We start from the raw sequence: 14155 nt of genomic DNA on the forward strand, positions 1-14155 counted from the left end.
TACCGATACAACCTTCTGGTAGCTATTTAGATTTCTAAGAATAAGAATAATATAAATGAATATTAGACAGTATCTACAGAATGATAATCAAAATGTAAATTCTTGTCACTTGAACTTTTGGTCAAGTGAAAATCAAGGAGAAAACTTAAAATTATATTGCTACATTTCACAAAGTGACTAATTTTTAAAATTCATTATCTTTTAATGCCTCAGTATCATTCTGAACTTGCTGTGTAGTATTCAATTGTAAATATAATAAAATGTGAATGATTTGGCTGTATACTCTGGAAATTCCTTTTAATTAAATGATTTACTTGATTTGTCTTTTATTGTGGTTGTTGTCTCTTACAGTCGTGGAAAATTCCTTTAAATCTCTGAAATTGAAGGTGTTATTAGTTGTATTGTAGTTTTTAGAGAAGACTGTTGTGACTGTTAAATACAATTGAATATATTTTTGAGTACTCATTTAATGTAGTAAACACAGCTTGAAAAGAAAAGCTGTCAAATAATTTCCTTAGAAATTGTTTTACAGCCTACCCGTATATTACAAGAAATCTCAAGTCAAACACTGGAAGAGATGTCAGAAGATTCAGAAAAGGAAGACTATTCAGACAGAACAATCAGTGATGAAGATGAATCGGTATGTTTTTCTCAACTTTATTTTACTTGGAGATAAAATTTGTATTATATAAATCCCTAATTAAAGTATTATAAAGTCAATTGGATATAAAAATCAATTGGATGTTTAAATTATTGTCATTGAAGTTGGGAAATAATTTGGCTGAAAAAGCTGAGCTATCACTGGGAACACTATGCCCTGTCTAGAAAGAGAAACTGTGTTTGTATTTTTTTGAGAAAATATTTTAGCTAAGATTCTTCTAGGTTTTATTAAAATTTGTGTATGAAATTTTTAGTAGGGTTTTTAGGATTAGTGTCCACTTATTTTCTTATATGTGCTGATTGGATTGTGTTACATCGTAGTATGAATCATAGTAGAACCACCGTGTTCTAACCTTGTTGTGTATCACCATAACAGTTTATTGTGGCTCTGATGTCATAGAGGAAGGGACATGGAAGAAGAAAAAGGAGGGAAAATGTAGTATTTAAAATTCTTTAGTCTGTTTCTACTACATATTCTGAGATATTTCCTTCAAATTTTATTGAAGTGTAAATTATGTATGTAAACTAATGTCCCGAAATAAGCTCTTAAAGCTTACATTAACTACTTAAAGGAATTACGGCTTTCTGTGTTTTTCTTTTTGTTATTTTTTTTTTTCGTGAGCCAGAGTTTCGCTCTTGTTGCTCAAGCCGGAGTGCAATGGCGCGATCTCGGCTCACTGCAACCTCTGCCTCCTGGGTTCAAGGGATTCTCCTGCCTCAGCCTCCCGAGTAGCTGGGATTACAGGCGTACGCCACCACGCCCGGCTAATTTTTTGTGTTTTTAGTAGAAACAGGGTTTCACCATGTTAGCCAGGCTGGTCTCAAACTTCTGACCACGGGTGATCCATCTGCCTTGGCCTCCCAAAGTGCTGGGATTACAGGCATGAGCCGCCACGCCCAGCCAATTTTATTTTTAATTTAAATTGTTTTCCCAGGTTTACCAAGAATCTTTAAACTTCATTCCTTCCATAAAGTCATTATTATGACCTCAGCCAGTGGAAGAGGAGGAATGAAGGATGCAAACTTTAAGGTTTCAGAATATTTGAAGTGTTGGGTGCATTGAGACCAGTAGCCGATAATCCTTTAATTTTCTCATTTATTAAAGGTTAAAGACATACACTCAATCCCAAGTACTAAAATAGATGTAAAAAAAATCTGGATTTGAAAACTGTTGGTTTTTTAAAGAGAAATATTTTTAAATTCTTATTTTAGGATGAGGATATGTTCATGAAATTTGTAAGTGAAGATTTTCATCGGTGTGCACTTTTAACAGGTTTGAACCTATTCATATAGTTTTTGTTTAGTATAAAACCTTGAGTGGATAAAAAAGAAGATGAGGAAACTAAAAAGTCAGATTGAATAATATAGGGAATGATTATTCTAGTAGATTGTGAAAGAGAAATGTATCCACTTGCAGAATTCAAACTTTTCAGGTTTGTTTTACGTAAACCTATTTTATATTAGAATATAATAAATGAAAGTGGTGATTATCTTATATTTAACATAAGGATTTACCTTGTCATTTCTTTAATTGTATTGAGTATATGACTCCAGTTATAAAGGACAGATTATGTTAGAAGTACATCTTCATTTAAACGAAGTATATTGTCTAAAGAGTCTCCTTAATAAAGTCATTCATTTGCAACTGAACATGTGTGTGGGCATCTTGATGTATACTTAATTTTTAAAGATTTATACTTAGAGTTGTACTTTCAAATGCTAAAATATCTCTACTCAGTATTTACATATGTATCACAAGTACTCTGAAATTGAAGTTAAGGCCTTTATCTTTTTTTTCTTTTGTCTTTTACCACCATCCTAAAATAAATCTTCCTGTTTGAAATAACCACCATTCTCAGTTTGATGTGTATCATTCTAGAACTTCTTCTTTGCATTACACATATCTATACCCATAGGCATAGAAATTTTATAGTATTGTTTTGTGGACTTTTCCCTGCTACCCTTTTCTGTTTTTTAAATTTTGCCAACCTATTAGGAGACAGGGGATAACTCACTCCTTTAACTAGCATTTCTGGGATTGCTAGAGAAATAGAGAATTACTTCTACAGGCTTATTATCTACTCATATTCTTAGTTGATATGAATTACCCATTTATAGTAATCCCGTTTTATGTTGCTTTCTTTGTTTAGAACATTACCAAAAGCAAGATGTAAAACATTTAATCACCCCTAAGTGTTCCTGTGTCTCTGCAGTAGATCCTCTCCTTCCAGGCTTCACTCCTGGCTCCAGACAACCAGTGATTTGCATTCCCCGCCCCCCCCCCCCCCCCCCGCCCATATTTGGCTTCTCTAGAATTTCACAAAACAGAATCATACATTTTGTGTTTTCTGTCTTCTTTCATTTAGCATAATACTCTTGAGATTTATCCATGTTGTTGCATATATCAGTAGTTCCTTTTTATTGTTGAGAGGTATTCCATTATGTGAATAGACCACAATTTCTCCATTTAGCCATCCATTCATGCACAAATTGTTTCCAGTTTGGGGCTGTAATGAATAAAGCTCCTGTGAATATTTTTGTACAAGTCCTTGTGTGAACATGTTTTTTATTTCTCATGGGTAAATCCCTAGGAATAGTATTGCTGGGTTATATGCTAAATATATACTATATGAGAAACTGTGAATCTGTTTTCAAAAGTGGCTATATCCCTTTGCATTCCCAGCAATGTGTTATTTCTTCACCAAGAATTCTTATGTTTTAATTCAGTACAAGTGTGTGTTTCCCTTACCTCGTGGAGCAAAATTGTAATGACTCCTTTAAACTTCTTGTCTGATTGTTTTAACATCTGGGTTATCTTGTTGTTAACATTTGTTGATTGCCTTTTGCCCTGAGAACTGGTCCTATTCCTGGTTTTCCGTTGTTCATGCTATGTTGTGTAGATTCTGGGTCAATGTATTTCTTCTAGCAGGCAATCAATCCAGTTAGGTTTAAACAGTAAGTTCTGGCACCCCTTCTGTGGATAATAATTCAGATCTGATTTCTCATCTCTAAGCCTTTGCTATGCTGATTTTTTCCCATGCCAGTGTAGTTCAGGAGTTTTGAGACTTTTATAGATGGTTCAAAGCCCTGTTTAGTTCTCTTAAGTTTTCCTTGTATTGGTTTGGGACTATCTTGCACATGTGTAATTCAGGGGTTGAGCTGAGACATTTGTGTGTGGGTTGGGAGGGTGGTTAAAGTTTCAGTTAAGTTTTCATAGTCTCTGAGAGTGTGTCTGCTTTCATAGCTCAGGGATTAGCCCAATTCTGTGGGTTCATACACAGGATTAGGAGATACCTTTCTCTGGTTCCTTTCTTCCCTTCAGGTTCCTTCCACACTGTAAGGACCCCTTTTCTTGGTTCTTCTGTTAAGATTAAGACTGGTTTTCTGATTTGGAGAAGGAATTTTTTTAATTTTATTGTGTGTGTACATATGTCATTTCTTAGTCATTCAGAATTTCTCAACCTCTACACTACTGAGAACCCCACCACATTCTCCCATGACATCCTGTATATGCCTGCGTGATTGCCCTTGCGGTATCACATCACCTAACCCTTCCTTCCTTCTCTCTGTACTGAGAACGCCTTGATCTCAGAGACTGTCTTATCAATGTTTGTATCTCTTCCCAGCACTGGTTCTGGCACATAGTAGGTAATCACTAAATAGGATATTATCATTGTTAGGGTGGTGTGACTAAATTATTCGGCTCAAGAGAAAAAGAAAAGACTACTCTCAAGCATTTTGGAATCAAACATTTATAATAAAAATAACCCCAAACTTTAGTAAATGGAAAAAAAAGGACTGAGTTTCTATTTGAGATTTAGCCATTTGCACCACTGCACCGCACTGCTCTGTTCAGCACGCTAGAGCAAACATTCATTCAGCACACTAGAGCAAACAAGGGTCTGGATTCACCTTCCTGTGGGAGTGCTTCTCTAAGTTTTAACTCTACAGTCTGCTCTTGTTTACTTTTCAAATTCTTCGGATAGTTATGTTTTTGTATTTTATCTAGAATTGAGTTGTAATTAGTGAGAGAGAAGGCCTGTGTAAGACTTATGTTGCCACAGCAGGACTAGAACTCTTGTTCATTAACTTTTGATTGAATGACAAACTTGCAAATTTTACATGTGGTTGCTGGATTTTGTTGTATTCAGTTAAAGAATGTTGAACTTTGTCCTGATAAGCAGTTGTTTTGCTTGTGGATCAGTTTCATTACTTTGAGGCTTGCCTTTCAGCTTTGTTAGAGTGTGTCCAGCCAGAACAGTCTTTACTCCAGGGCTGAGTTCATTATTTAGGCGTCAGCTCACGTTACCTCTTTAGAGAAATCTTGCCTGTCCACCCTATCTAAAATAGCATTCTCACTCCCACTTTCCTGTTTCTAATCTTCATTTATATTTCTGTGTTTTATTTTTGTAGCATTTGTCATCACTGAAATTATCTTGTTTTCCTACTTATATATGTCCTACTACAGTTTAAGCTCATGATGGAAGGGACACAGTTTTTTTCACTCTGTATGGCAATTGTCTGTTTATAGTTTTTAGCACATACTAGATGCATTATAAGTATCTGTTGGATGAATGAGTCTATAGAACAATCCTGATAAGTAGCTAGGGCAGGTGATATTATTAGTTATTGACCTGTAGTAAGATTTATGTTCAAAGAGGCTGCCTTGCCCAAACAAAGTCATACAAAAAAAAGTGATAAAAGGGAAGGAATCCAGTTATCTGAGCTCCAGTCCAGTTGCTGTATCAGCTGTTGTACAAAAATAACCAAGAACTACGTCTCGGCAAAAAGCCACATTTCAGAGGTGAAAGAGCAAGAGGAGTCAGTGAGACAAATGGAAAACCAAATATGTAGAAGGGAGGGGGAAATCCAGGAAATGTGTCATAAGAGAAGTACGCTTAAGGAGGGGTGATCATCAACATCAAACTGATGCCGTACAGTATCACACCAATATACCAGACCACTGCACGGCCTTCTTGGTGTGGCCCCATACTAGTCTATATGAATTGTGTTCCTGGCATTGTATCACACAGTAGCTCTAGAAGGAAAACTGAGAAAAAGTTGTGACTCAGTTCACCAGCAAACCTTGAGAATACAGTTCCAGTAAGTAGTGAGGAATTATAGTTCATCACTGTATTTAACTCATTAGACATTTAGATGATTTGCTAGAAGAGCTACAAGAAACAAATGTTTTTAAAGTAGTAGTGAGCTTTTAGAATAAATTAATAGTATAAAGGTCAACTATTTTTTGGCTATTGTGAAGCTCAATCATCACAAAATTTCATTAGTACTTTTATAAAAAGTGCCATGAATTATAAAACATTTGTAATGATACCCACACATTGAATAGTGTTGAAAGGAAAAAAGGAACTATATAAAAATTACAGGAGTTGGTATTTTTCTTCTTCCCACTCATGATTGTGTTTGAATCTTTTTCTCAGCTGACTCTTTTGGTGATCCCTTCTTCCCCCGGACTACACAGATACTATTAGAATATCAGCTAGGGAGATGGGTGCCACGTCTTCGTGAACCACGGGATTTATATGGTGTCTCTTCTTCTGGTCCACTGAGCCCAACACGGTGGCCATACCATTGTGAAGTCATCGATGAAAAAGTCCAGCATATTGGTATGTTTTTAGCGGTTTGAGCGATTCAGACGTTAGCAAACTTACTTTGCCAACCTTGATTTTAATGAGGAGACTCACAATGTTAGAAAACAGTACATTCCAACAGAAATATAACGTGAGCCACATATGTAATTTTAAATTTGCTTGTAGCCACATTTAAAACGGCAAAAAGAAAATGAAATTAACTTTAAAAATGTATTTTATTTAACCCAAAAATATCCAAAATATTTCACATTCTTTTTGCACAAAGTCTTCAGAATCTGGTGTGCATTTATCTTTACAGACATTTGAATTGAGATCAGTCACATTTCAAGTGTTCAGTAGCCACATGGGCTTAAATGGAGGCACTTACAGCATTTGCTTGGCTCCTGAAGCTTTAGCAATTCTAAACAATTGCAAAGGGCATGACGGTGTCCCAGGCACAAACTCATACACAGAGTGAAGGCATAGATGGAGGCTATGCTGGAATGGCTGTGAGCTGCAGTCCTGCTCTTTGTGGCTTCCTGTCTCTTTCTCATTTCCTCTTTGTATGTTTGTCTTCTTCTTAGTGTATCTTTATCTTCTTTTACCTCTTTCTGCCTTTTTTCTTTTTTCCATTTCTTTTCCTGTTTCATTTTCTCTTTCTGCTTCTTTGTCTTTTACCCACTTTCTGCTTTTTCCTTTAATGGATGTTTATGAAACTGAAGAGTGTATATTTTAGTATATATAGATTTTTAATGCTTCTGTATGTGTCCATTCCCAAATTCAGTTTTTGCTTTCCTAGGTAAAGCTTATAGCCTCATCTCTCCAATCTATGCACAGGTATGACAGAAACATCCCATTGTTCACCATCTTTTCACTGCCACAACTCTCCACCTTTTGTTGATTGAGGCATTTATTGCCAGGTAGAGATCTTAAAGACATTCATTGGTGAATAAAAAAAAATTACACATACACACTTTTTATAACTATACTTATTACAGTGCCTACTAGGAGTTCTTAAAAACTAAATTTTCTTCATGTATCATCTGGCATATAGATAGCTAGATGTGGGGAGAAAGGAGAGGGGTGGAGAGAGAGAAAGAACACTGATTTTTGTTCATGGAGGACAAAGTTAATTTTCTTCAAGAATTCCAAAGTTATAGGGTTAAAAACATATTAAAGAATTCATGCTTAATAGTACTAAACAGAATCACTTATTCGTACCGATCTCTTCAAAGCTGGGTATATATTTATCTTCTGTAGTATAGGACATCTCTCTCCCTTTTTCTCCTTTCAGTCCTTCTACCATCATCCCCACCTCTCCTCTGTTACCACCCCCTCCAACCTCATTTTTTCTACAGCACCAGGGCAGGAAATAAAAAAGTCAAGCAGAGAAAACACTGCCATGCTACTGAATTTGAACCTTCCACCAAGCCTTTCTTTTTGTACTTTGGTTCTTTTTCCCAGCCGCCTCATGACATATCTGTGGCAGAGAGAATGGATAAGGAGCAATAAAGGAAAATCCGTATGCTCCTACTGTGACTTCTGCCTGATTTCTCTCCGGTAGCAGTGATGAGAGAATGAGAGCAGAAGAGACCCAAAAGGAAGAGGAAAGCAAGATCCCATCGGGCCACTGCTTCTCAGTGTCACTTCCAGCCCCATGTGCTCATTCCACTCAACTCTGTTCCACCTCATCTAACTAGAAAACCCTTCTGTTGCATCCTTGCCACACCTTTCTGTTCCTTAAATTTCCTAGCCCTCACTTTCAGCCGTCATGTTTGCCCTCAGTTGCAGGAGTCACCATCAGCAGCTCAGAGTTGGGAGAGGTTCTGTTTTCTTTGGTTGCTTGGTAATCCCCCACTGTTACTGCTGAGGTTCTTTCAGATGAGGGCAGCTGTGTTTCTGGCCTCTTCTATTGAAATTTTAAATATAATTTCTAACCAAAATATTGTTATAAGAGTGGCTAGAGTTTGTGGTGCCATCTTTCAGATCTCTTATATAATAAATAGGCTTTGGGCTCTGTGAACCCAGCCTCCACCCTGGTGAAGGTGCAGTCACCACACAGTACAGGTGCAGATGCAGCCTCTCTCAGCATACATTTCCCAAGATCCCCAGAGTCATGTCACACAGCTACTAGTGACACTGTCTGTGCAAGGTAGAGTCATGCTGGATAAAAGTTTTATTTTGGGCTATGCCACTGCTCTTTTATTTTCCGTCTGCGTCCCTGAAATTTTTGCAAGCTCCGCTGGTCCTCAAGCCAACTGGAACACCCAATATAATACATCCTTGTGTAGGAAGACTCATAATCTTCACCCACATTTGTCCTTGATGGCTTTTTCCACTTTGCTTGCTAGCATTTCAGAAAGTTTACTTCCCACAGTCTTACATATTGCCCTAGACCCTGCTTTTGTCACTTGACTATTGCAAAGATTTTACAAATTTGGATATTTGAAAGGACTTACAAGACTTCACAGAGCATTCTTCTGTGTGGCTTTTATTTAAAGGCAAAGGATAGGTGCAGCAAGAGAAAGATACTATGGCAAGCATTGGGGCTCAGGTGCAAGCTTTCCAGGGGCCTTATTCACACAGACTGCCTGTCTTCAGATTGAAACACCAAGATCTATGTGATGCATCTTAGCTTCAGAAAACCTCAAGGCAAAAGTTCCCATCTGGGTTTTTAGGCCCTTGTAGTCATGACATCAAGCCAGGCTGTCTTCCTGATTCTGCCAAATGAAAACCATCAGTAAACAAACTGGCCATGCGGGGTTTTCGGGGGCAGTTTCAGACAGTAAACAGCACATCATTAATCTTACTGTTCTTATCTTGGCCAAGAGTCAAAGCTGGACAGCCAGAATTCCCCAGAGGTAAAAATAGAGCTTTTCCAGTCCAGCTATAAATTAACTCTGTCTTACACAGCCATATATCTTGAAAGTATTTCCATATCAGTTTATATATATTAATCTCCTTTTTTATAAACTGGTACATCAGATTTCATTAAATGGATGAATCAGAATTTCTTTAACTGGTACCTTATTAATGAATTTAAGGGGTTTCCAGTCATTGGCTCTGACAAACAGAACTGCATAAATATCCTTTTATGTGTGGCCTAATGCATATAGACATACATATTTTAGGGGTATTTTGCTAGAATTTCTGGTATAAGGATACTGTCAAATTTTCCTCCAAAAAAAGTTGCATCAATTTATAGTCATAAAAGCAAATAGTTTATGAGTATGGTCAGGGGTCCTCAAGATGACTCATATTCAACGATTTGCTTCAAGGACTCACAGAACTCAAGAGAAGCCATTATACTCATGGTTATGGTTTATTACACTGAAAAGATACAGATTAAAATCAGCATAGGTAATAATGGCATATAGCAGCGGTCCCCAACCTTTTTGGCACCAGGGACCAGTTTCGAGGAAGACAATTTTTTCACAGATGTTGGGGGATGGTTTTGGAATGAAATTGTTCCACCTCAGAGTATCAGGCATTAGATTCTCATGAGGAGCACACAGCCTAGATCCCTTGCATGCACAGTTCAAGGGATCTTGTTCAAGGGATCTTGAACTGTTGCTGCTGAACTGATAGGACCAGTGCTGGTCCATGGCCTCAGGGTTGGGGACCCTTGCTATGCGGCAGAGTCCAGGTGAGACCAAGCACAAGCTTCCAGTTGTTCTCTCCCTGTGGAGTCTTAGGAACAGCACTTAATTCTCCCAGCCATAATGTGAGATAATATGAAGTGCTGCTAATCAGGGATGCTCATCTAGCTTTGATGTCACTGGTTTCTATTGCAGGTTGGTTATATTTACATTCAGTGCCCACATGGCTAACCTTAGTTACTTAGTCTCTGGCCTTTCCAGGGGTCAAAATTGATACTGTGTGTCCAAGCCCTCTACCACCACCACCACAATAAATCAGTTGTTAGCATAAACTATCTGACATAGCCCAAGGTCCCAGGTAGACAAAGATACTCTTATGAGGCAAGGTATTCCAAGGCATCAGAGGTTATCTCCCAAGAGTTTAGCAAGGTCCAAACCTTTACAATGTGCAGGGTTTGGACAACCAAGACCTGCTGAGTTAATCATTTATGCACAGGCTACTCACTGTCCCTTGGCCTAGGCTCTCTTAACAGAGAGCCTAGTTTGTATAATATGATTATCTCCTATTTTAATATTCTACTATTTATACCTTTTGACAAACTTGTACATAATTACTCAGCATAGAAATTAACTCATAATTAAGTAGATCCAGTTATTAGCCCATTTTTCATTGATACTACATACCAAGGAGGCTGTGATTCAATTTTCCAATACATTTGATCATCATCATTTGACTTACTTACATAAGGGAGAGGAATCATTCCAGCAGTACCGATGTTAGACTGTATCTGCAGTATTGTAGTAGATGTAACCTGAAAAATAAGAATCAAGAGATAATGGCCCATTACCTCTGTCATTAACAATTAATTGGTCCAGTTCATCATTATATCATATGACCAGAATGCCTCCCAGAGCAATGCCACTCAAGTTTGCAGGCTTCCATTCAAGCTTTTCAGCTTCTAAGAGCAAGGTTGGTCTTAGAAAACTGACTTCACCTTTTTGGGCATCTAGTATAATTAAGCTAAGAGACTACAGTCTCTTGCTCCGAGCCTCTCTCAAAGCACCAGTGTAATACTAGATTTTCCTCATTACCTAATTCATTTATTTATTCCTGTGCCTTGGCTATTTCTCCTATTTTTCACTTGTCATAATTTTTTACCCAAACATTTTCACCTTTGGAAGAGTTGTTAGGCTTATCCACTGTGCTGGTCTAGATTGCCAGCAGTAATACCAGTCTAGCTCATGCCTCCTTTCAGCTCATTCCATTTTATTTAGAGTAAGAATATATAGGTATAGAACTAGTGGGCTATCTTGACCACCAAGAAATACAGCTCCATTCACTGTCAATCCGAATTTTGCCAGATGGGGTGAAGATACAGTCCACCCCATTAGGCCCATAGCAATTCTGACATAAAGGTTGAAAGGTAGGTTTCTTGCTTAGGAATGATTCCTGTTTCTAGCACCTGCAGTCTCCAACCACTGCCCCAGGTAGGAAAAAAGAAAAGTTGAGGTGACCTGAGAAATCACTTTGTTGTTTGTACCAGTGTACTCCTCCATCCCTTCTTCTCCAGATCCACCATAAAAGTAAAAGAATTTGTCATGTGGGGACCCGCTCTTGTCCCCCTCATGTTGAATGTGCATACACACTCGTGAAGGTATATATGTCAGCCCTTCCTGCCTTTATCACCCCCCATTTTAGACCAAAAAAAAATGTTTCAATTACCTTTTCCAATTCTCTAGTAAACCACTATTCCATTTTGATGTGATATCTTTTTGCCCATCATTAGACACTATGGGCTGTAAAGTGTGTTTCTTGGTCTGAAGAAATATAACTTGATGGTCCAAATTGCCACAGTATCTTCTGTTTCAGTCCTTTTATAGTATTTTAAGCATTTGTATCCATCTGTCTCTGGGGGTGCAAAGCCTAGTCCAGAGTAAACGTCTAGTCCTATCAGGATCCTTTTATAGTCTGGGGGCTACCACAGAATTCTGATGTAGTTACTTGTCAGTTGTGTGTGCCACCTTCTCCCCAGGAAATCTGCCCATAGCCACCTGCGGTCTCTCTCTCTCTTGCAGTATTTATTTATATTTTGTGCCTCAGAGGGAAAAAGAGAAATATGCCAACAATCAGCCCATGCCTACATTTCTACACCTCTCCCATTCCCATTTATTTCATGGACCTACATGCCCACCTTAAGTAAGCACACCAAGTTTTCCACTTAGTGGGTCCAGTCATCATCTGATCCTGGAAGAGTGTTCTTCTGGTAGGCATTGACATGTCCTACTTTAATGTGCCCCTAATTCCCATGGTGATTTCCATAGGATAGTGCCCCACATGGGGCATCTAATAGACTAGTTTTTCATTGCCCATTTATTTGACCATGTGGCCAGCCATTAGCACACCCAAACTTTGATTATTTTTAAATGGAACTTTTATACTTGTTCAGTGTTTTCATCACTGCACGGACAGCATATAGTTCAGCCTGAGCAGATTGTTCTTACTTTCTTCAATCAAAACTTTTCCATCATCTGATGTAGTACAGTAGTCTTCCAAACAGGATGTTGACCATCCACCTTGGAACTGCCATCAGTCAACCTAGTAGCTCTCTTTCAATAGAGAGCTGTTCATAGGGTGCTGCCCAGGTGGCCATAGGATTTGGTGGCTCCTCAGCTGATTTCAAAGTAGGCTCCAGTGGAAAAGAGACCTCCTGCACATGAACAGAATGAGTACCTCCTTGCATTGTCCCAGTAACATTGTCCTGTATAAACCGTTTCCATTTATTATGGAGCCCTTCTGGGCACTACCTTATTAGAGTGTTTCTCTCACATCACTTAAGGCATTATGGGCATTTCAGCTTTCATGGTTATATGTCCTTCAGTATAATGGTTAATTAATTTTATGTATCAGCTTGGCTTGACCATGGGATGCCCAGGTAGCTGGTAAAACATTATTTCTGGATGTCCCTCTGAGGGTGTTTCTGGAATAGATTAGCATTTGAATTGGTAGATTCAGGAAAGAAGATCCACCATCACCAGTGTAAGGAGGTGGGGCGTCATCCAATCTATTGAGGGCCTGCCTGAATAGAACAAAAGGATGGAGGAAGGGTGAATTCTCTTCTTGAACTGGGATATTCATCATCTGCCCCCAGACATCAGAGCTTCTAGTCCTCAGGCTTTTGGACTTGGACTGAATTACACCACCAGCCTTCCTAGTTCTACAGCTTGCACACAGCAGATTATGAGACTTCTCAATCTCCATAATTCTGTGACAATGTGCATACATATATGTGTATATTCACTGATATAATTCCTATAATACACACACACACACACACACACACAGTCTACTGGTCTATTTTTTCTGAAGAACCCTAATACATTCAGTCACGGGCATTTTCAACTAATGTCCAATAGCAAGTTAGTAATTTGTTCTCAATTTAGCTGTATATCTTATAGCTGCATCTGAAAATTTTCTGGTCCAAATTCTGGCAGTCACTGCTGGATGGTGCTCACAGGCTTTTTCCATAGCCCCATTCTCTGGTCCATACAGGGCTACTGTAGAGAAAATGTGTTGGTACCAGCAGCCCAGTTTTTAACACATCATTGATTAAAGGTGTAATCTATTTTTGTGCACCAGGTATTCTATACTATTGCCAACTAAAATCTGTGGGCTTGGACAGTTCTGTAGGTTCCCATTTAGCAGGTATACTGGATAAAGGGCAAATTTACATGCCTTTGGTTTTACAATATAAGGTAGGGAAGTGTTCCCCAATCAGATACAAAATCCATCCCAATACATTCAGGTAAAGGAGATACATCCAGTTCACATGAAGTCCATTTAGGTATTTCAGTTTTAATCTCAACTTTCACCTTAATTTCATCAACCATTTCATGGCTAAGTCCTCCCAACCTAACTGTAGTCCACATTAGGATTTCACCCAACAGATTTTGGAACCTCAGTGCATTTGGTCTGCCATGTCAGAGTCCCAGAAAAGCTTATTCTCCACCCCCTGTCCATTTTAACCACACGTGCATATAGCCCATGTCCCCAAACAAGGATCAGACTAAAGGACTCTGACCCTTTTCATCAGTCTTTATCCATATTAGATTGTGAGACAATTGCCACGGATGATTTGAGGTAACATTTTTCATTGTCCTTTTTGCCTTTCAGCTTTGTTAATTCCTCCAGACTAAGGTAAATAGAACAGATTTGTTTAAAGCTCTTCAAAGTTGGGGTATGCCAGGAGCTCCTATTGGTCTATGTAATCTCCAGTAGTGCCTCATTAAGCCTTTGATCCCATCAGT

General features: G+C 38.3%; 1 protein-coding gene across 23 annotated transcripts in view; it reads left to right on the forward strand.

The window, feature by feature from the left end:
- The window catches only part of AGBL3 (AGBL carboxypeptidase 3), a 136709-nt gene that overhangs the window by 806 nt on the left and 121748 nt on the right, over positions 1 to 14155 (forward strand). For 12 of the 23 annotated variants that reach the window (XR_012432899.1, XR_012432895.1, XR_012432897.1 and 9 more), the window contains exons 2-4: positions 533 to 640; positions 1873 to 1933; positions 6102 to 6287. Coding sequence is in view for 5 of the 23 variants with exons in the window: in XM_065542590.2 (XP_065398662.1) it covers positions 578 to 640; positions 1873 to 1933; positions 6102 to 6287 (310 nt within the window). In the remaining 18 variants the exon portion in view is untranslated. Of the gene's footprint in view, positions 1 to 532; positions 641 to 1872; positions 1934 to 6101; positions 6288 to 7715; positions 11708 to 14155 lie in introns of those variants that run through there. The other 11 variants (XR_012432894.1, XM_074036036.1, XM_074036037.1 and 8 more) reach the window with 3 other exon arrangements.

The sequence above is a fragment of the Macaca fascicularis genome, chromosome 3 (genome assembly GCF_037993035.2).
Source record: "Macaca fascicularis isolate 582-1 chromosome 3, T2T-MFA8v1.1".
Classification (NCBI taxonomy): domain Eukaryota; kingdom Metazoa; phylum Chordata; class Mammalia; order Primates; family Cercopithecidae; genus Macaca; species Macaca fascicularis.